The following is a 22,460-nucleotide window of genomic DNA, read 5'->3' as shown; positions in this document are numbered from 1 at the left end:
AAGGACAAATGCAGATTCCTGCACTTAGGATGGAAGAATCCTATGCACTGCTACAGACTAGGGACCAAGTGGCTAGGCAGCAGTTCTGCAGAAAAGAACCTAAGGGTTACAGTGGATATGAGTCAACAGTGTGCCCTTGTTGCCAAGAAGACTAACAGCATTTTGGGCTATATAAATAGAAGCATTGCCAGCAGATCGAGGGACATGATCATTCCCCTCTATTTGGCATTGGTGAAGCCTTATCTGGAGTACTGTGTCCAATTTTGGGCCCCACACTACAAGAAGGATGTGGAAAAATTGGAAAGAGTCCAGCGGAGGGCAACAAAAATGATTAGGGACCTGGAGCACATGATATACGAGGAGTGGCTGAGGGAACTGGGATTATTTAGTCTGCAGACGAGAAGAATGAGGGGGGATTTGATAGCTGCTTTCAACTACCTGAAAGGGGGTTCCAAAGAGGATGGAGCTAGACTGTTCTCAGTGGTAGCAGATGACAGAACAAGGAGTAATGGTCTCAAGTTGCAGTGGGGGAGGTTTAGTTTGGATATTGTGAAAGTTTTTCCTTAGGAGGGTGGTGAAGCCCTAGAATGCGTTACCTAGGGAGGTGGTGGAATCTCCTTTCTTAGAGGTTTTTAAGATCAGGCTTGACAAAGCCCTAGCTGGGCTGATTTATATGGGGATTGGTCCTGTTTTGAGTAGGGGGTTGGACTAGATGACCTCCTGAGGTCCTTTCCAACCCTGATATTCTCACTCCATGCATCTGAAGAAGTGGGTTTTTTACCCACAAAAGCTTATGCCCAAATAAATCTGTTAGTCTTTAAAGTGCCACCAGACTTCTTGTTGTTTTTATGGATAGATTAACACAGCTACTCCTCTGATACATCATAGACTGTAATTCTTCAGGACAGATACTGACACTATGTATGTATAGTGTATAGCTTTATGAAGGTCCTTTTTTCCTGATTAGAAGCCTCTAGTCATCACTGAAATATAAAAATTGATAATACAAAATATCTAAATTAAAAGAATAGGATGGAAATACTGTAACTTACTTTACTCACTACTTGCTGTTTACAATGGTTTACAGTATTCTTGTGTTGCAGAATCCTATCTTGGGCCAGAAAATGAAACTCTAAGGAATCTGGAGCATTCAAACAATTTTATAGCCTGTTTTTCAAAAATGGCTTTTACCCAGTAAACACGCGCGCAGAAATTTGTTCACCAAGCCACTTCCTTCCCCACATTTACAATGTTCATAAAAACATTTTAAGCCGCCAAGAAATTAGGGTTATAAAAGATAACGTTAAAAGTTAGTGACTTTATATGCTTAAAATTCTCGAACGTAATGTTCATAATTTGATTCTGCAAGAACCAACCAGAGTGGACATAGTTCAGAATTGACACTAAATATTACTTCCAACATCGCTGACTCTTTTCACCTTTCATCAATAACATCTCAGTTGTTACTAAAATACAGAAACTTGAATTTTAAAATTCATATCAAAGACTCTGGGTTGTCTTGCTCACAGCAAGAGGCTGGAACCTATCTTCTGTAGTCTTCATAAAAAGAATCACAAGACTCATTGTTATCCTATCCCCCATGGAGGGACAAACCAGCCATGATCATGAAAAGCACAGAAGGCATAACAAGGATAGAGGACCTCCTTAAGAAGAAGGAAGAAAAATAACTCTCTTTGGTAATCATCTGGGGACACATTTTAATTCCATTGCAGCCTTTCAAATGATGAGATATGATGTATTATACAACTGGCATCTGAATCATTGTATAACCGTAGGAGTTTAAAATTAGCTACTTGTATATTAGATAACTCATCCATTACTCAGGCTCTCCCCTACTATATGCATTCAGACTCTCAGATTTGCAATAGTATCTTTAAAAAGATAATCTTAATCAGAGAGTTTTGCAGAGTAAGTAGCTTAGCAGTTGAATGCCTATAACAGTTCACGGTGCCTCAAGGAGATTTTAAAGACTAGACTCTCGGATTCAGACCTCATGAGACTGTCACACCACGATGAACAGTAAGATTCCTTCAAGAAAAGATTTTAAGATTTAAAATTTAGACAAGCATGCACACTAAATACGACTATAGTCTACAGTGCTATAAATAAGAAAATATTTAACCATTTATTAGAGCAGTTGTTTCCTTACATAACTTGGCATAACATCCGTTTAAGTATTTTAGGGATTTGCTTCAGGCTTTTGCTAATATTCAGTAATGGTCACATTTTGAGACAAAAATAAAAACCTTAGTCTACATATAGTTGTAGTAAACTCTTTAAAAATTTGTTAGCTTTACCTGAAGCATCTTGATATTGGATCACAGGATCTTGTGAACCTCTGAGATAATAGCAGAATTTCAGCAATAATGGAGTCAGCCATGTAGGGTGAATGTCAATGAACATTTTTACTCACTTTTTCATTTCTGTTGCTTATCTTCATTTTAAATTGTGTATTTACTCAGAGTTCTGTTAGGGACAGCATTAGGTCCTTACAGAAATGTTGCAGTTACTTTAACTTTACTTACATTTTCACACTACTTTTACATAATTTTTGTTTTCTGTAGTGAGCCTGACAAGCCTAAAAAGCAGAAAAACAAGGAAATATGCCATCCCCTAAATACTGTACTAAGTGGGGAATAAGTTCTCTGATTAATGCAAGGACTATTGCCTTAGGTATTGCTCTGTCTGTTTTAGCTCATCAGTCTTTGGCAGAGCTGGACAGTCAATGTTTGGTGACAAGACTATTCAGCACCTAAAAAAGTAGTAGTGTAACTATTTTAGATTACGAGATCCTTTCTCAACCTTCTGGATTGTTTGGCAATTCAGTGACAGTAGAGACAGTAGTTGTTAAAATGTAACACAGATTATTGAAACAGATTAACCTAGTATTGTAGGTTTAGAGGTTTTTCTGTAGCATTGAATATCTCCAAACACACACAATTCAAACAGTCCTTGTATATGATGTAATGTGTGTCTGTGAACAGTCTATTTGGCAATCTTCTGTTGCTTTCTCAGTATGACTGTTCTTAAGCTTTTCAGTTGGGGTTGGTCTGAGCATTTGAAGAATCTTCCTTGTTTAAACAACTTTTCTAAAACTCCTTCCCCTTCCTGCCTTACCTCTTCTTTGACTTTATCTGTGTTGTACAGAACAATGCAAACAATAATAAATACTGTGGCATACTATAAAATTATTTATGGGTTTTATGCAAAAATAAATAAACATTGACATTTGGACTACAGTCGAAAAACAAGGTTTCTGCCATTATGACAGTCAGGAGTTTAAGAAAAAGAATAATCATTTAATTTGTACAGTAGCCTATTTTCCCCCTTGGATTCATAAGTGAATTTCAGATAAAGAAAATACTGATAGAAATATCATGTCCTCTAGAACTTTTAAGCTGAATCTCTGTTCAAGCTCCTATTTGTGAGTAGTATAGCAAGTGGAAAAAAACCCCTATTGAATACAGGTCAAAATCCAGGAAAGCCTCACTTTTTATTGTTATACTAAGTATTCATTGTCTTACAGCTCAAGGGCTGAGAAGTGGCAAGGGGAACCATATATCTAAAGGCATTTTGTCTAGCACACCCAAATGTGCTGCAGAGGTTAGCCCTGTGGTTATCGCTATGCTCAGGACCGGCTCTAGGCACCAGCAAAGCAAGCACGTGCTTGGGGCGATACGTTTCTAGGGGTGGGATTCCGGCCATCCTTTTTTTTTCCCCCAGCCCCACTCAGTCAACCAATGAGTCCCTGCATGGGGCCGGGGCAGTGGGCTCAGCACAGGGGTCCCGGCCCCGGGGGCAGTCCCTGCCATGGCCCCCTGCCACTGGGGCAGGGGGGCGATTTGGCTCCTCCCCCCCGCCTGCCCCTGCAGCATGTGTCACAAGTGGCAGAGGAGCCGAGCAGAGCCTGGGATCGGGGCAGGACCCGTGGCCGGTAAGGGACCTGCTGCCCTTGGTGGCTCGATGCTGGGCGGGCGCCCCTGGTCCGCCCCCTCCCCGCAGCCGACCCACCCTCCAGCCACGCTGTCGGTTACTGTCCCCTCTGCAGGGGTGGGGCCAGGTCTGAGATCGGGCGGGGGGCCCACGGGCAGGCTGTACAGCCCCGAGCACCTCACTCCAAACACTGCTATAGCATTACGCATTTTTTTAATATTTACCAGTATCAGTGGCTTCTGGGGAGCGCAGTTACTCAAAACTTAAATTACTAAAAAATTATTTGAAGTCCACCATGTCTCAAAATCGTTTGTCAGGACTCGCATGAATTTCAGTTGGAAGTACCATTGCACAAAATGTAGATTTCACTGAATTATTAAGACTATGCAAGTATTAAAACCAGAAAAATTCAGTTCATATAAATTCTTTAGTGAAAAACTGCGTGCACCGGAAGACACTAATGTTTTTCATTACACTGTATAGTTGAACCCAAATTGTTTGTAATTGTGATTTTGTTAAAATTACATGAGTACACTAGTAGGAAATTTGTTTTATTTCACTAACTACAAATTCTCTGTTTTCATTTTTTTAAATTTTAAACAGTCAAAAAAAACCCCAAAACAAACGAACAAAAAAATTTCAAAGTGCAAACGTGTAAAAGCCCCCCCCCCCAAAAAGTGCGGGGGCACAGCCAACATTTTTTTGCTTGGGGCTGAAAAAACCTAGAGCTGGCCCTGACTAAGCTCTATTACTTGGAACAGAATGGTAGATGGTGAGGGGGTGGGGATGGAAATGTAGGCTTTGAGTCGTTTAGCTACTACTAATATTGTTGTAACCAGGACCGTTTTGAGACCTAGACATTAGGACGTCTTTCTATCGTCTTTTTTGGTCTGTGGGCTGGGTCCTGTAGAGATGGAATGTCTTGATTCAATCCATTAGTAACTCAAACAGAAAGGGGGGAAATAATAACTGAAGATGCCAATATCTGGATGTATTGTTTGATGACATCTAAGAGAAAAATTATGGTGTTATTAATTACTTCACGGAGTCAGGATCTTGTTCTCCTTTGGAGAAAAGTAAAGTTGCAAGTTAGATCATCAGAAGATTCGAAGTCCTAAAACATACAGGCACTGTCAAGAGGCTGTTTGACTTTCTAATATTCTGTAGTGGGTCCATGTGGTAAAGTCAGGTCTGACAGTCAAGGTGCAGATATACAGAAGAGGGGTTTGGAGTTAGTCTAGGGTTTAATTTTTAGAAGCAGAATTTCATATTTTTAAATTTGCATATGTTAAGGAAGCAGGCATTATTCTTATTTTTCTTCCTTCAGTTAAGTAAAAGGTCAAGAGAAGATGAATTCTTAGCATTTAGCAATATTCTTTAATGTTTGTTCCTTGAAAAACTGTATTTGATGGTACTGTTAACTAATAAAAGGCATTTGCATGTATTGTGATCAAATTAAAGAGCCTTAATATACATGACACATTTTATGAGTATAATTGTCATCTTCTTGGCCCATCTATGGGAAAACTCCCTTCTGTCCATCCTTTTTGGTTGATGCAAATACGGTTGAAATACGGTTGTCTATATTTAATATTTTCTGTTTAAATCTGTTGTGATTTTTTTCCAGACTAATTTGGACTGATTAGTTGCTAAAACCAGTGAATGACTTTGGCAATTTAAATAACCTTTTGATTAAATAGTGTATTTGTATTTATTTTTAGCAAATCTTCCTAATATTCCATTTTCTTTGCAGATAAATTTGCGCCTCATCTTGGTAAGTGGGAAAACGAAAGAGTTCTTGTTTTCACCAAATGATTCTGCTGCAGATATTGCAAAACATGTGTATGACAACTGGCCTATGGGTGAGTCATTCTTATGTGTCCTTTAGCTGCTAACTGTCCAGTTAAAACTGTTTACTCTTCTGTAATTAAGATTGAAATGTTAACAATTTTATCATTGTTCTTCATATTCAAATGGAAGTTTACATAGATATATTTTCTCCTCTGTTTTCAGTGGTACAAAATTTGAGATGTTGAAGTATGGTCCATTACCCAGTTTACTTCTGAGGCTACTTCTCATATTCATTGTGCCCTACGTACGGCTTTTCCCTCATCTTGATTTTTTTTTCTAGACAGACTTGGTACAAATCTAATAACTGCAGACTGATCCTGGCCGGTGTTAGATATTATACCCTTTGTCAAAGGATGAGTAAGGAAAATATGTCATTTTATATGAATGAAAAACTGAACCTCAAATATTTTGTATTTTTGATTGCTTTGCCTCAGAAACAACCTACAAAAATACAGTAATGTCCAGAAAAAAGGTAATGATAAAAGGCAATTGTAAAAGACTTTAAAGGATGAGGGAAACTGGGAACAAATTTAAATATGAAGATATTTTAAATTATTTGGGAGTATTTATTTTGGAAAGTAGAAGTGTAAACTGAGATTGTGTGGGTGTAAGTAAAATAATGAATTGTTCAACAAAAACTGATCAGGCAATCTTCATCTCCCTGTCCCGCAATCCAAAACACTAGCCAAAACTGAGAAATGACGTTAAATTTGATGAAAGAAAATACTTAGACATTCTCTGATACTGGAGGTCATGGAGGGCCACTAACTTAGTGTTGCAAGAGGGCTAGAAAATTACTGCACATGAACAGGAATAATGTGCATCGATGCTATCTATGTCAATAGGAGTATCCCCAATGCATGCTTAGTCCTTAAACTGGTCTCCTCTGAAAGTTAGGAAGGAATTTTTCTGTCCCTGATGCAGTTTTACACAGTTGACAAAAAGAACACTGAGGAGGTTTGTGGTCTTCTAAAGTATTAGATACAGAGACACAGCTGTTGGAGACTTTTTATACCAAACTAGCTGGACCAATGTTTCTCTTTAGTATGGCAACTCAGTATCTTCTGTACATTGTTTTAGTGTGCTTCTCGAACACAACTGACAAAAAATAAATTTTATCTTGTGTGCATTTGTGTGAATTAGTTAGTAATGGCCGAAACAACTGTTTTTCCTCTTAAATTTACTCCTGAGTATATTACATTGCAGTTTCAAGTCAGCACCCTGCCTAGCTATTAAGGCGCATAACTGGCACTATGTAACACAGAATCAAGGATTTATATTTTGTGACTCTTATTTATGTGTCAGTGGATCTAATTAGTAGCATTTCATCACATTGACTACTTCAGACTTGTGCAGCAGCAATTAAAACTGAGATTTGTACTTTGTACACATAACAAAGAATGAAGAAAATTACTTATTTTAATAGGAAGAAAGCCATTCCATATTAGCTGAGGAACAACAGCTAAAGTTAATGTGTGATCATAGTATGCAACATGTACAAGAGAAATGGCTCATAGGTTGAATATGATTACAGATCAAGTTGTTATGTGTATGTAAATCTTTAGAACAAATAACTGCTAATGGCCTGATTTATATTGTAGGAGAAAGTGCCTATATTTGTCATCTCTCTTCCCCATCTCTTTAAATCCCATTTCATGTGTTAGGTTAGTTCTGAGAGGAAGAAACTGGAATTATTTAAAATTGAGGCTGCTCTGAAATTAATTATTGACTTGTTTAAGCCTTCCCAAGCAATGAGCATATGTGAATAATCTCTTGTTCTTTACAATTTGAAAACTTTGTTACAAGAGTTGATTATAACTGACCTAGAATGACACATTAAAATTATTTAAAGAGGTTCATAGATTCATAGATACTAAGGTCAGAAGGGACCACTCTGATCATCTAGTCCGACCTCCTGCACAGCGCAGGCCACAGAATGTCACCCACCACTCCTATGAAAAACCTCACCCATGTCTGAGCTATTGAAGTCCTCAAATCATGGTTCAAAACTTCAAGGAGCAGAGAAGCCTCCCTCCAGTCAACCATGCCCCATGCTACAGAGGAAGGCAAAAAAACCTCCAGGGCAGATTGGAGAGGCCCTGGAGGAAAACTCCCTCCCGACCCCAAACATGGCAATCAGCCAAACCCTGAGCACATGGGCAAGATTCACCAGCCAGATACCCAGGAAAGAATTTTCTATAGTAAATCAGATCCCATCCATCTAATATCCCATCTCAGGGGATTTGGCCTATTTACCCTGAATATTTAAAGATAAATTACTTACCAAAATCCCATTATCCCATCTTACCATCTCCTCCATAAACTTATCGAGTAGAATCTTAAAACCAGATAGATCTTTTGCCCCCACTGCTTCCCTTGGAAGGTTATTCCAAAACTTCACTCCTCTGATCGTTAAAAACCTTTGTCTGATTTCAAGTCTAAACTTCCTGGTGGCCAGTTTATACCCATTTGTTCTTGTGTCCACATTGGTGCTGAGCTGAAATAATTCCTCTCCCTCTCCTATATTTATCCCTCTGATATATTTATAGAGAGCAATCATATCTCCCCTCAACCTTCTTTTAGTTAGGCTAAACAAGCCAAGCTCCTTAAGTCTCCTTTCATAAGACAAGTTTTCCATTCCTCGGATCATCCTAGTAGCCCTTCTCTGTACCTGCTCCAGTTTGAATTCATCCTTTTTAAACATGGGAGACCAGAACTGCACACAGTATTCTAGGTGAGGTCTCACCAGTGCCTTGTATAACGGTACTAAAACCTCCTTATCCCTACTGGAAATGCCTCTCCTGATGCATCCCAAAACCGCATTAGCTTTTTTCACAGCCGTATCACATTGGCAGCTCATAGTCATCCTATGATCAACCAATACTCCAAGGTCCTTCTCCTCTTCCGTTACTTCTAACTGATGCGTCCCCAACTTATAACTAAAATTCTTGTTATTAATCCCTAAATGCATAACCTTACACTTCTCACTATTAAATTTCATCCTATTACTATTACTCCAGTTTACAAGGTCATCCAGATCCTCCTGTATAATATCCCGATCCTTCTCCGAATTGGCAATACCTCCCAGCTTTGTATCATCTGCAAACTTTATTAGCACACTCCCACTTTTTGTGCCAAGGTCAGTAACAAAAAGATTAAATAAGATTGGTCCCAAAACCGATCCCTGAGGAACTCCACTGGTAACCTCCCTCCAACCTGACAGTTCGCCTTTCAGTAGGACCCGTTGCAGTCTCCCCTTTAACCAATTCCTTATCCACCTTCTGATGTTCATATTGATCCCCATCTTCTCCAATTTAACTAATAATTCCCCATGTGGCACGGTATCAAATGCCTTACTGAAATCTAGGTAAATTAGATCCACTGCATTTCCTTTATCTAAAAAATCTGTTACTTTTTCAAAAAAGGAGATTAGGTTGGTTTGGCACGATCTACCTTTTGTAAAACCATGTTGTATTTTGTCCCATTTACCATTGACTTCAGTGTCCTTAACTAATTTCTCCTTCAAAATTTTTTCCAGGACCTTGCATACTACAGATGTCAAACTAACTGGCCTGTAGTTACCTGGATCACTTTTTTTTCCTTTCTTAAAAATAGGAACTATATTAGCAATTCTCCAATCATTCGGTACTATTCCTGAGTTTACAGATTCATTAAAAATTCTTGCTAATGGGCTTGCAATTTCAGGTGCCAATTCCTTTAATATTCTTGGATGAAGATTATCTGGGCCCCCCGATTTAGTCCCATTAAGCTGTTTCAGTTTCGCTTCTACCTCTGATATGGTAATATCTACCTCTATATCCTCCTTCCCATTTGTCATGCTACCATTATCCCCAAGATCCTCTTTAGCCTTATTAAAGACTGAGGCAAAGTATTTGTTTAGATATTGGGCCATGCCTAGATTATCTTTAACCTCCGCTCCATCCTCAGTGTTAAGCGGCCCCACTTCTTCTTTCTTAGTTTTCTTCTTATTTATATGGCTATAGAACCTTTTACTATTGGTTTTAATTCCCTTTGCAAGGTCCAACTCTACTCGACTTTTAGCCTCTCTGACTTTATCCCTACATCTTCTGACCTCAATTAGGTAGCTTTCCTTGCTGATCCCTCCCATCTTCCACTCCCTGTATGCTTTCTGCTTCTTCATAATCACCTCTCTAAGATGCTTGCTCATCCAGCTTGGTCTACAACTCCTTCCTATGAATTTTTTCCCCTTTCTTGGGATACAGGCTTCCGATAGCTTCTGCAGTTTTGATTTAAAGTAATCCCAGGCCTCAACTGCCTTTAGATCCATAAGTTCTTCAGTCCAATCCACTTCCCTAACTAATTGCCTTAATTTTTGAAAGTCAGCCCTTTTGAAATCAAAAACCCTAGTTGCAGATTTATTTTTGTTAATCCTTCCAATTAGTTTGAACTGAATTAGCTCATGATCACTTGAGCCAAGATTGTCCCCTACAACCATTTCTTCTATGAGGTCCTCGCTACTCACCAAAATTAAATCTAAAATGGCATCCCCTCTAGTCGGTTCAGCAACTACTTGATGAAGGAATCCATCAGCTATCGCATCTAGGAAAATCTGAGCCCTATTATTATTACTAGCACTGGTCCTCCAGTCTATATCTGGGAAGTTAAAGTCTCCCATGATCACGCAGTTTCCATTAGTATTTACTTTATTAAAGACATTAAAAAGGGCTCTATCCATAACCAAATTAGATCCCGGAGGTCTATAGCACACCCCAAGCACTATCGCAGGAGAGGCTTTACTAGTTTTCTTCCCCTATGTAATTTTTGCCCAGACAGACTCTGTCTTATCCATTGCATCGCTTCTTATGTCTTTACATTCTAACTCATCGTTGATATACAATGCTACTCCACCCCCTTTACCTTTGTTTCTGTCTTTCCTAAAGAGCACATACCCTTCAATACCTGTAGTCCAGTCATGACTACTATTCCACCATGTTTCTGTTATCCCTATAATATCTGGTTTCACTTCCTGCACCAGTAGCTCTAGTTCCTCCATTTTGTTACCTAGACTCCTCGCATTGGTGTATAAACATCTTAATTTTTGCTGTTTGGCCTCGCTCACATTTTGTACCCTATTAGGCACAGTCATTCTACAGCCAGTATAACCTATTAGACTAGTATCCACACCGCCCTCGCTCCTTATATACATTCTCCTACCCATGGCTGTATCCTTTCTTACTTCATCTTCTTCCCTCTCAATGCTAAAATCTGGCGTGGAGAATTTCTGGACATCTCCCATCCATCTCCCCCCAATTCCTAGTTTAAAGCTCTCTTTATCAGTTGTGCCAGCCTCGATAGGTGACTATGTTGAATCTGTTCCCCCAGGTTTTTTATTTGTGTTTGATTTGTCCATAAGATGTGCAGAGATGAATCTGCCGTGGGGTCTTTCAGAGATATGGGCAAAATTGTGCTCTTAGGTACAATAATACAGATCCAGATTAACATCACTGAGTTTGGTGGAGATAGTCTAGGTTTACATCACTGCAATTGAGGGCAGAATTTTGCCATATATCTGAAATTTGCATAGTGTCCTGTCAGTTGACTAAATTTGATGATTTTAAGGGTTATAAACTACCATGCTTAAGCCACTTCTCTTCTATTCCCTTCCCCCCATGTATAGGTTGAAATACTCTTGATTTAAAAACTTTCTCACTCCCAGTGAGGCTGTCCAGTTTGATTCATTTGCTCAGATGTATAGTTGATATCCAAGCTAGAAAAGTTTCTCTTTATTCCCTCTTTTCTAAAATTACTTTATCCTTGTTGGAATAATTAAATTTTCTCTTACGATGATCATCTGATAAGTGTTATGTCACTTTTCAGTTGAACTTTTTTCATTGGTTTAGCTAGTGGAGAAGTGTTTTCATTATGAAAATTAAATATCCTGAGTGACGGTTTAAGGGGAAGAATTCTTGAGACTCTGCCAAGGAGCAAAGATTAAAAACATAAAACGGTGGATCATCAGTCAGGAATTATTATACCAAATTGCCACTTTTCATCTTCTGGCTTCTTGTATTATTGCATCTTTCTACTACTACAAATTGGCTAAACTTTAGTACTGCAGTCCAGATGGTAGTCAGAGAAGTGAAATCTTAAAGCAGAAAATTATAGATAACGTTTCGTCAAGCAGATAAATAGCTGATACTAATAATCAGGATAATTGTAACACTTCATTTTAGCTACTCTATTGACAGCATATCAATGTCCCTTCATTGAATTGCATTACAATTAAAAGAGGTAGTAAATGAAAACATTTGAATTTCAGATAGTTTCAGTTGTCTAGGTTGATCATATCTTGTAAATTATACACGCTAAGGCATCTAGTAAATATTGCCACTTCTACACACTTTCCGCTCATATTTGTTTCTGATGTCAGCTCTAACTTTGTAGTGCTCTGTACACCTCTAATCATGTGTCATTGTGCCTGATGCCTCTAAAAGTGAACAGACATCAATTGTAATAGTTCCTTTTTCATTCTTCTCTTCCTGCATCTTTTCCTGCCGGATGCTGGTTGCACACTTTCCACAATGTTTTAAATACCTTTCCCAACACCTCTGTTTCATTTTCTCTTCCTCTCTGCCCATTGTATCCATTGTGATTCTGTGCATAAAGGTTGGCTTCTCCTATCCCTTCTTGAATATTCGTGTTTGCTATATAAACGTTACAATAGGTGGAGCAGAGCAGAAGCAGATTTGTGAACAGTTGGTATCAGATACCTGGTCAGCATTCTGAAAGAGCAGATTTCAGTTAAATAATTTTGTTAATGTTTTGCAATGTTTACCCTTAAAACTTAATGCAGATTCACTTACTTGTTTTGAAAATTGACAAAAAATTTCAAACAGGAATAATAAGTGATCACCGAATCTTATACATTATTTACTTTAGCTAAAACACTTAATGGGAAAATACATGATTCTTACAGCTAATTTATGGTACATAAATCTGTACAGACTGTGCTATGAGAAATTTCCAAAATCTATCAATATGTCTCTCTTCTGCGAGGGTCAGATGCTTACCATTCAGCTTTTCCAGGAATTTCAGGGTATGTTCAGTTCATTATGCCCTCTGGAAATTCAACTGGCTAAATCTAATCCAACACTACCCAGTAGCCACAGAGAGGAGCACTTCTGCTTACTGATTTAAAATGATTTTCAAATCAGAGAACTGATGTGTTCCTACTATATATGTGGCTGCTTATCAGTCCTAGACTGAGGCTGAACTCAGCCAGTTGAATGTTGGAGGGCAGAGAGATTGAGAATCTCTGAAAATGGAACTAAATTAACCAGATGGATATTTTTCAGAGTAGCAGCCGTGTTAGTCTGTATTCACAAAGAAAAGGAGTACTTGTGGCACCTTAGAGACTAACACATTTATTTGAGCATAAGCTTTCATGAGCTACAGCTCACTTCATCGGATTTCTTTGAGAGTGTGTGGCACAAGCTGTCAGCATAGGCTGAGTGGTATGTAAATTTTCTTTGAGAGTGTGTGGTACAAGCTGTCTTCTTTGAGAGTGTGTGGCACAAGCTGTCTTCTAAGTCTCTAAGGTGCCACAAGTACTCCTTTTCTTAGAGACTAACAAATTTATTTGAGCATAAGCTTTCGTGAGCTACAGCTCACTTCATCGGATGCATTCAGTGGAAAATACAGTGTGGAGATTTATATATACACACAGAGAACATGAAACAATGGATTATTACCATACACACTGTAAGGAGAGTGATCACTTAAGATGAGCTATTCCTAGCAGGTTCGGAGGTTGGGGGGAAGGAAGAAAACCTTTTGTGGTGATAATCAAGGTGGGCTATTTCCAGCAGTTAACAAGAACATCTGAGGAACAGTGGGGGTTGGGTTTTACTTTGTGTAGTGACCCATTCACTCCCAATCTCTGTTCAAGCCTAAATTAATTGTATCCAGTTTGCAAATTAATTCGAATTCAGCAGTCTCTCGTTGGAGTCTGTTTTTGAAGTTTTTTTGTTGAAGAATTTCCACTCTCAGGTCTGTAGTCGAGTGACCAGAGAGATTGAAATGTTCTCTGACTGGTTTTTGAATGTTATAATACTTGACGTCTGATTTGTGGATATTGAGTCTGAATGGGCACTGGAAGTTTCTTCCTTATCATCCATTTAAAAATATTTTGCATAGGAACTTATAACCATTAATCAAGCAGAAGTAAAGTGAGGCACAAAATAGTTATTGCTCAAGTTTGAATGGGGAAGTTAGGAACAGAATTTAGGAGTCTTAACTTCAGATTCTCTCCATTAAGCAGCAGGCCGCACTGTCCTGTTAGTACTGAACTGGAAGCGTTCTGTTTTCTCTTTTCTACCCTGGATGGGTGGGAAATAAACAAAAGATGCATATGCTGGGCTGTTTCTGACAAAGTCCTCTTCCTTCTTTTTCAGATTGGGAAGAAGAGCAGGTCAGCAGTCCAAATATTCTGCGGCTTATTTATCAAGGACGGTTTCTTCATGGCAATGTGACACTAGGAGGTAATGAAATAACTTGGGTAGTATAATTTAGCAACTTTCTCCCCAGGCAAAGTGAATATTTATTTAAAATACAGTAAATTCTCATTTAAGTAAAACCCTCTCTAGACTTCAAGGTCACAGCATGGTTTTCTGCACATTTTTGCTGCAGCATAACATGGGATACTCTTGTTACCTTTATATTTTTCCATCCTGCTTGAATCGGGTGTTAGACTATGGTATATATCACTGTGTAAATTAAATCTTTTCTCACTTAAGGAATAATTATGCTATCTTTATTGTCTTTTAATGGAAGAGGGATGATTTTATTCTACTTCTCATATTCTGCATTTATAGTGTAAACCATTTCAGAAATCTCTAAATATATTAAAAATGATGGATACAAGATTATGATGATTGGTTAAACAATACTAGGGAACTTAGTGTAATGAAGAAAGACACCCTGTGAATTAGAATGAGGGAAAATATTTTTGCTATCTAGCTCTGTCCCAAGGATACAATTGTATAGTTATGTGAGAACAAAAGTAAATGGCTTCACTTTGTGTGTTGAGGAAATACAGCTCAACTGTGCCCCCTTGTGTCATGTTTTCTAATTATATTTTGTAGGGTTTGTTATATTTTATAGATTTATTTTTTATTTATCAGAATATAGTACAATGTATTGTAATTAACAATATTTCCTTTCAGAGGTGGTGGCAGCTATATGAATCTTAAGTAAAATCTATGTCTAAAGAAAATATATATCTTTTCTCTTTGCTCTTACCAAATCTAGCAAGTGAGCTGAAGGGCCTATTCTCTCTTGTCTACAAATTCCTTCTGTTAATGCTGTTGGTAATTATGAATGCACAGGGAGGGGAAAATGTAATATAAAATCATACCTGGGGTAGCTGTCTTGAAGTTAAAGGTAAACCTGGAATGACTTTATTCCTCTGTATTATTTTTTTTTTTGTTTTTCTTTTTTCTTTTGTTTGTTTGTTTGTTTGTTTTTCTATCACTCTGTGGTGGCACTAGTTAGAAACTTGAGTCTTTGGCATCCCACAATATCTCACGATATAAAGACTCTGGAAAACAAATGCAATATATTATGGGGAAAGTTTCATATGTGCCCTGCCAATGTGCCTCCACACCAACTCGGAGAGACTAGCTCTAGAATGACAGGGCAGTTCATTCTATTTTTCTCCTTTAATTGTTGCCCTGTTTGCTAATAATGGTAACCAGGTTGTCATTTTGTGCTAGTTGTGATATGGATGCTTCTCCATTAAGAACTGGACTGGAGTCAACAATTCATTCTAAATAGATTAGTATACTGCTATCAGATAACAGCTTTTAGCCATTACTAACCTGGGCTGCTGATCTCCTTTTGGACAATTTATCCTCCATACGGTTCAGTTTTCTAATGCTGCTTTATATACTGGCTAGATAATGATAAACTTCACTGTGTACTGCTTAGTAGTAACTCTCACTTATCTGTGGAATTTTTATTTAGGCTTCAGTTAGTTAATATACGTAATATCTATTGTGCAATTTTATGGCCCACTCTTGAAAGTAGTGAGAAGTAGTGTGTTCTTAGCATTAGTGAAGATATTGCCTCTTTTCCCCTACCCTTTGCCTCATTTCTCCAACCCCAATCTTGGATCATCATCAAGTTCTCCTCCCATGGTGCCTTGTCCAAGATTATCATTCTCCAGCCAAAGATGGCTATACAAGATGTTCTTTGGTATTCATCTGTAGGTGGTTCTGTGCACCACTGTTACTCACTTTCTTCACTGAGATCAGACTGGACTTCACAGTCTGAACAAGAGTCAATGTTATTTATCCAGTTCCACTGGAAAAGAATAGCTAGCATGCTTTTGATTGCTACATTAAGACAGTTTAATGGATTTTAAATGCATACTTAGAATCAGGGAATTTTAGTTCAGATTGCTGCTCACTGATGTATTGCAATTTAATCATCACAGCTTCACCCCAGGGATATGTCATGTGTTACAAAGATTTATTTCTGTTGTATTTTAGAGATTTGTTTTTAAACATTTATTTCAACACTAATGAAATAATGTAATAAACTTCAACCTGGAGTAAGATTATACATCTGAGGTATAAATTCCTGAAAAAGGAATGTTGATTCAACCTTTACTATAGCAACATGGACCCATTTCATAACAAGAAAATAGTAACTTAATGTTTAATCGAGTATGCAGTTTCTCATGACATTATAATATTTTGCATTTCTGTAGTGCTTTTCACCCGAGGATTTTAGGGGTGTTGAATTATAACATTTATAAAGAGCATTTCATTTGTCTCAAGTGGTTAGTGAATATTGACTGGAGTTTGGGCTTGCTCACCACTGAAAGTCATTTAGTCAGTTGGAGAGGCAACAGTACTCTCAGATTGTCTCTTTGGGAACTAAATATCATCTTTGGGTCTTTTTGTCAAATTGTGGCAGTTTTCTACTTCTAAACTCAAACTTTATCTTGTAAATACTGACTGAAGTTGAAGCTTAAAACTAAAAAAAAAAAAAAAAAAAAAATCTTGAGCTTGTCTGCCAGCCTGTGTTAATGCATCTTTTGAAGTATCTGCTGATGCAAGAATGACTGAGGAAACAGCAAAAGTATCACTGGGAATGGTAATAGAAAAAAAATATTTGTCTCAAGTCTGCAATGTCATTGTTGCAAGAAGTGCCAGATCCATCATTTTCTGTTGCTGCTAGTAGTCAGTGTGTGAAAAGATGGGTGAAGAGAGCATGTTGTTCAGATGCCACCAGCATCAGTTGATTACTGTTGATAGTTGATTATTAGACTGGTAGCTTGTGGTTGAACTAATTTTACAAATAGCCATGAGGTACTGAATTTCAGAAGTTCTCCTTCTCCAATCAGATACTGGGAGGAGGCAGTAGAGAATTGCTCCAATATTTCTTCTTTTTATTTAAAAAAAAAAAAAGACAAGAAGAGAAAGGACACTAGAGAGAGAAGGCAGAAGAAAGAATATTACAGAAACAGGACAGTAGAACTAAATGAAGAGAATAGAATCAAGGTTGAGGAAAAGAAAAAAAGAACCAAAAAAGTCAACAGGAAAGGAGAACTGGGCATAGATCAAAGATGCTTCTGTCTCCCTTCCTGTACCCCAGACCAGGGAAATATTAGAAACCACTGACAAGGACTTGTGTAAAAATTATTCAAGCCATTAATTGAAATATTAGCACACTTTTACTTGATTACTGTAAAATAATCAAGCTCCACAGTTCACTAATCAAAGCATAGTCTCCTCTAGTGTCCTTTTAAGTTTAGGTAACGTTTCCCTAATGTGATTAGTTTGTAACATTTTGGTCTTTCTCTAATCATGGCTTCTTAGAGTTCACATAAACTAGATATAAAGGGATTTTCTTCTTTAACTGACTTGTTAATATAGCCTTTGTAGAGTTATCAGTTGTATCAAAGACTCAGAATACTTATTCCTTTCAGATTTAGAACGATCAACAGCCTCTATGTGTAGGCACAGGCAGCTTTCCATAGGGTAAAAACATCCTTCAGATTTAGGCTATGTCTACACTGGCAATTGAATGACAAAACTTTTGTCTTTCAGAGGTGTTAATCCCCCTTCCCATGAAAGACACAAGTTTTGCCGTGACAAGTGCCAGTGTGAACAGCGCGTTGTCAGCAGGAGAGCCGACAAACAACGGTTACACTGCACAACTTTTAGCGGCACGGCTGTAGTGACACAGCCATGTCACTAAAAGCGGTGTAGTGTAGACATAGCCTTAGTTTACTACATAGCTTGTTCTCGGGGAAGTACAGATGTCAATTGTATTTCAAAGGGGTTTCAATGTCTCTTTCTCCCAGTTAAGATAATTGCCTATTTTACAATGAATATATTTACAAAGAAAATGTTTGGCTGCTTAGAACTAAATTAATTACATTAGTCCATCTAAACTAGGGATCTGGTGTTTCTGCCATGCAAGTGCCAGGTTTAGTTTTATATCTGATTCTTGGATCTGCAATAAACTGATTGAAATGGAAAAGAGAGACTGTTGGGATACTCCCGCTCCATCCTCCCTCCTCAGTTACTGTGAGATGGATTATTTCTCAATGCAGATGGCAGACTGTGAGGTGAAAATGGAAGCTGTGACCTACTCATTAGAGGTTAAGGTTCTGCTTTAAGTCATAGTGGTTATGTATTTGGGCACAAGTACTAAGAGACTGGGGAGGAAGTACCTTGAATTCCTAAAGAGAAACTGAGCTGGTTCATCTATTGCTGATATTCCCTGATTGATTGATAGATAGATATTTTTAATGGAGCATGCAGCAGAAGATATTTTTCTCCTAATTTATAGTGGAAAATTTAAAACCTCAGGAGAAAATGAAGCTCTAGTAATATGTGAAACTTTTACAAATAACCATCCTGACAAATGCTGTCACAAAGTTGCGGTCCAAAACATAGAAGCCTTGAGGGGAGCATTGAAAAAGGGTGGGTCAAACCTAATATGAATAGGGTATAAATGCTTTTGTAGTTTTTTGTGTTTTGTTTTGTTTTTTCAGTCAGTGAGATTGCAGTGGAATATTTATCAAAACTCTAGAGTGTTGAAAATGTAAACACAATATTATGAAAACTGGAATATGAAGCTGACCATCTAGTTTTACTGCAAAGTGGAATGAATTGTGAAAAGAAAATTCTTTCAATTTCAATGATACAGGGTAGTAACAGTATTAAGGAAAACACTTTGTCTTAAACAACTGGTTTTAAACAACATTTTAAACTTTCTGGAGATACACGGTTCTCACATACTACTAATGTGATGGGTGTTCAGTATAAAAGCATGAGGCATTGCAATGAGGTTCCATGAAATTATTTGTAAACATCACATCATATCAGCAGAGATTTGGATTATTTACTTTTCAAGAGAACTGGAAAAATGTTAGGGTTCTGGTAATGCACGCTTTAGTGTGCTGTTCAATTCCTTGACAGTAAGTGTTTATTTTATGGCTTAAATTGGTCACCTAGGCCTAATCACATGCTTAAAATTAAGCACTTTGCTGAATCAGGGTATAAGCGACCATTCCTGCTCCCATTAAAGTGAATTGTACCACTGTCTTCAAAAGGAGCAGGGTCAGGCCTCAGAACTTTATCATCCTCACAGTGACAAACACTAAAAGCACAGTATTTAATTTGATCATTCTGTAAGACCCTGATCTATGTAACATTTATACAAACCTTCTTTCTAGGATTGGTAAATAAGCAGTATGAATTGTAAAATAAGAAGTAGGAAGCTGTGAAACAAGCGAATCCAGTTAAAGTTATGGATTCAGTTGTGTGTGTTCTGTAGTGATGAAAAGAATGATTGTGTTAATAAATCGTCTTCTATTTTTCACACAGCATTAAAACTTCCTTTTGGCAAGACAACAGTGATGCATTTGGTGGCTAGAGAGACATTGCCGGAGCCAAACTCTCAAGGTAGGCTAAACCGTAGATGAGCTTCCAACTTCAGCTGCATAGGCACATGTTCAAAAATGTCATGGTTTTCATTGGATGTTTTGAAAGGAGAAAAATCATCATGGTTTATGAATAGTTCTTGTAAGCAAGTAACCAAATGTTTTTGGACACACTAAAATAAAAATCATATTTCTTAGTTCTGTATCTGAGTAACATTTTTTGTATTCTCCAGAGTTTATAAAATTGCACAAGATAAAATTTTTGCGTAATTCTTGTATCATTAACAATTATCCCCCCCTCACCCCAACTGAATGTTTTGTAAATGACTTACAAGCAAATCTTCTTTTCGTTGTTCCACAGGTCAGAGGAACCGTGAAAAAACTGGAGAGAGCAATTGCTGTGTGATCCTGTAAACTCTGTCTGCTGTACCTGCTAAGTGTGATGTAATATAGTCTTTGTCTTTCATGCTGCTGCAATAGAAGAGGCCCAACCTTGCTTCAGACACCTTTAGGAAGAGCCTGTCAGTAAATCCATTGAACTGAAATATTACATAAACACTGTCACGTTATTCTCTTTTTTTTTTAAAGGAGAGCTCTATGAACAATTGCATTATGATTTTATTTCTATTTTTTCTTGCTGAATAATCTTATAATACATCAGCTCTTGAATGCATTCAATCTCCAGAAAAAGTTAGTGTTCTCTTCCACAGCAGAAACCATTTTGCTGCCACAAAAATCTTCATTAACCGGAGCTAATCAGTCAAGCTTTCTAGATGCAATTTTCACTAAAAACAGTTGACGATATGTTTGTCATCACCAATCTCTTATATTTCAGACACCTAGAAATAATCTACAATATGTAATACAACACTGGAAAATAGAATCCATAATTTAAAAAAGCTCACTAATGGCCAACTCAAAGGAAAAACTGAAGTCAATTCTACCAAGTCAACCTTGGTGGCCGAACTGGCACAGAATACTAACTAAACCGAGCCTGGCTATATATATTTTCACTGCAACAAACAAACAAACAAAACTATGTGCCTGTAATTTAAAAGCACTCTGTAGAGGGCTGTTGAAACTGATTTTTTTTTTCGTTATTATGTGCACTCTTTTCTCCTACGTTAGTTGAGTGCTTGTTCATACAGCACAAACAAGTGCAGAGTGCATTTCCTAGCCTTAATATGGGAGGGGTAATTTCCTGTCGTTCATAGGCTTTTATTATTGTGCATAAATATTAGAAGACTTCATTTACTAATCAATTTTATGTATTTGAATATCAGCAATTGATGTTTTTCAGTAATTCTTACTCCCTTGTATCTGTGTCCAGAGTCATGCTTACTCATAAGAGACTTCAAAAAAATTATTAAAGTTAAAAGAAGAAAACCTCTGCCATAGTACTAGTTTTGTTTCTTTATCTAATCTGCATTTGGTATTAGTGCTTGCAATTGTATTAAAATCAGAAGCTGATTTTTAAAGGCATACATAATTAAAAAGGATGCCATTTTATTTCATATCAATAATTTAAAGGTTGATATGCTAAAGAAGTTTGCACAGCACTAAAGCATGAGCTAGTTTCATCTAAACCTGTAAAAATATAAAAGATTTTATATTTTTTCACTCGGGAAGAATTCTTCCTGGATGAAATTACAAATAAGTGTAGAATATATTTAATAAAAATCTTATAAAATGCATAACTATAGAACTTAAATATAGATTGGCGTGTAGCATAATAGAACAATATTCCATATAAATAGCATTAGCCTTAAAAAAATAAAAAAAGTCACAGGTTGACATTGTGTTCTGTACTTAATAAGTGTTCACAGCCCTTACAGATGTTCTATGTAATTGTTTTTTCAAATGGTCAGCATCATTCAAATGTAATCAGGTTATTTTACCCATTGTTACTGCTTTGATGAAATGCTTTATATGCCATAGGCCTACAAAAATATTGTTCATACTGATCAGAATTAAATTTGTATAGAGCAGAGTTTTAAAACAAATTGTAAATAGCACTAAACATTTTCTTCCTGCAACCTGTACTGATAGATTCTTCTGTAAACTAAATAAAAGAATATTGTAGTGCATTTTGGTGGTGATCTAAAATTAATGACTGGGTCTGTAACTGGTTTATATGTGTTTTCACAATCATGAAAACTGGTGAAGTGTCAAACCTAGTTCTCCTCTGTTTGAAAAAATAACTGTTTATAAGATTATTTATAGAACAATTCCTGGTTTTAGTCTCTGTTCAACATCATTTTTTCTCGAGTTTCCTTGGTTGCTCAAACATGGAATAAAACACCCTGCCCCAAAGAGATAAAAATAAAAGAACAACGAGGAGTCCGGTGGCACCTTAAAGACTAACAGATTTATTTGGGCATAAGCTTTCATGGGTAAAAAACCCACTTCTTCAGATGCATGGAGTGAAAATTATAGATACAGGCATAAATATATATATTGACGCATGAAGAGAAGGAAGTTGCCTTACAAGTGGAAAACCAATATTGAAGGCCAGGTGGATTATTCAGTCAGGGTGGATGTGGTCCACTCCCAGTAATTGATGAGGAAGTGTCAATACCAAGAGAGGGGAAATTGCAAGAGGGAAATTATATGGGAAAAGGATCTACCACATAGTGCAAAAAAAAGGAATGAGATGAAGTATGATTTGTCTTGTTAGTTCAATAAATCTTTAGTGTGAACTGGTGGTATTTGA

At 37.3% G+C, this 22,460-nt stretch overlaps 1 protein-coding gene across 1 annotated transcript in view; it reads left to right on the top strand.

Moving 5' to 3' along the window:
- Nucleotides 1-21,834, top strand: part of UBL3 (ubiquitin like 3) — an 83,476-nt gene extending 61,642 nt beyond the window's left edge. Inside the window, exons 2-5 of the mRNA XM_038374005.2 lie at nucleotides 5,708-5,816; nucleotides 14,241-14,327; nucleotides 19,692-19,769; nucleotides 20,109-21,834. Coding sequence (XP_038229933.1) covers nucleotides 5,708-5,816; nucleotides 14,241-14,327; nucleotides 19,692-19,769; nucleotides 20,109-20,161 — 327 coding nt within the window. The 3' untranslated portion in view covers nucleotides 20,162-21,834. The remainder of the gene's footprint in view (nucleotides 1-5,707; nucleotides 5,817-14,240; nucleotides 14,328-19,691; nucleotides 19,770-20,108) is intronic.
- Nucleotides 21,835-22,460: the final 626 nt, after the last annotated feature.

The sequence above is a fragment of the Dermochelys coriacea genome, chromosome 1 (assembly GCF_009764565.3).
Source record: "Dermochelys coriacea isolate rDerCor1 chromosome 1, rDerCor1.pri.v4, whole genome shotgun sequence".
NCBI lineage: Eukaryota > Metazoa > Chordata > Testudines > Dermochelyidae > Dermochelys > Dermochelys coriacea.
This window is presented reverse-complemented; position numbering and strand designations above follow the sequence as displayed.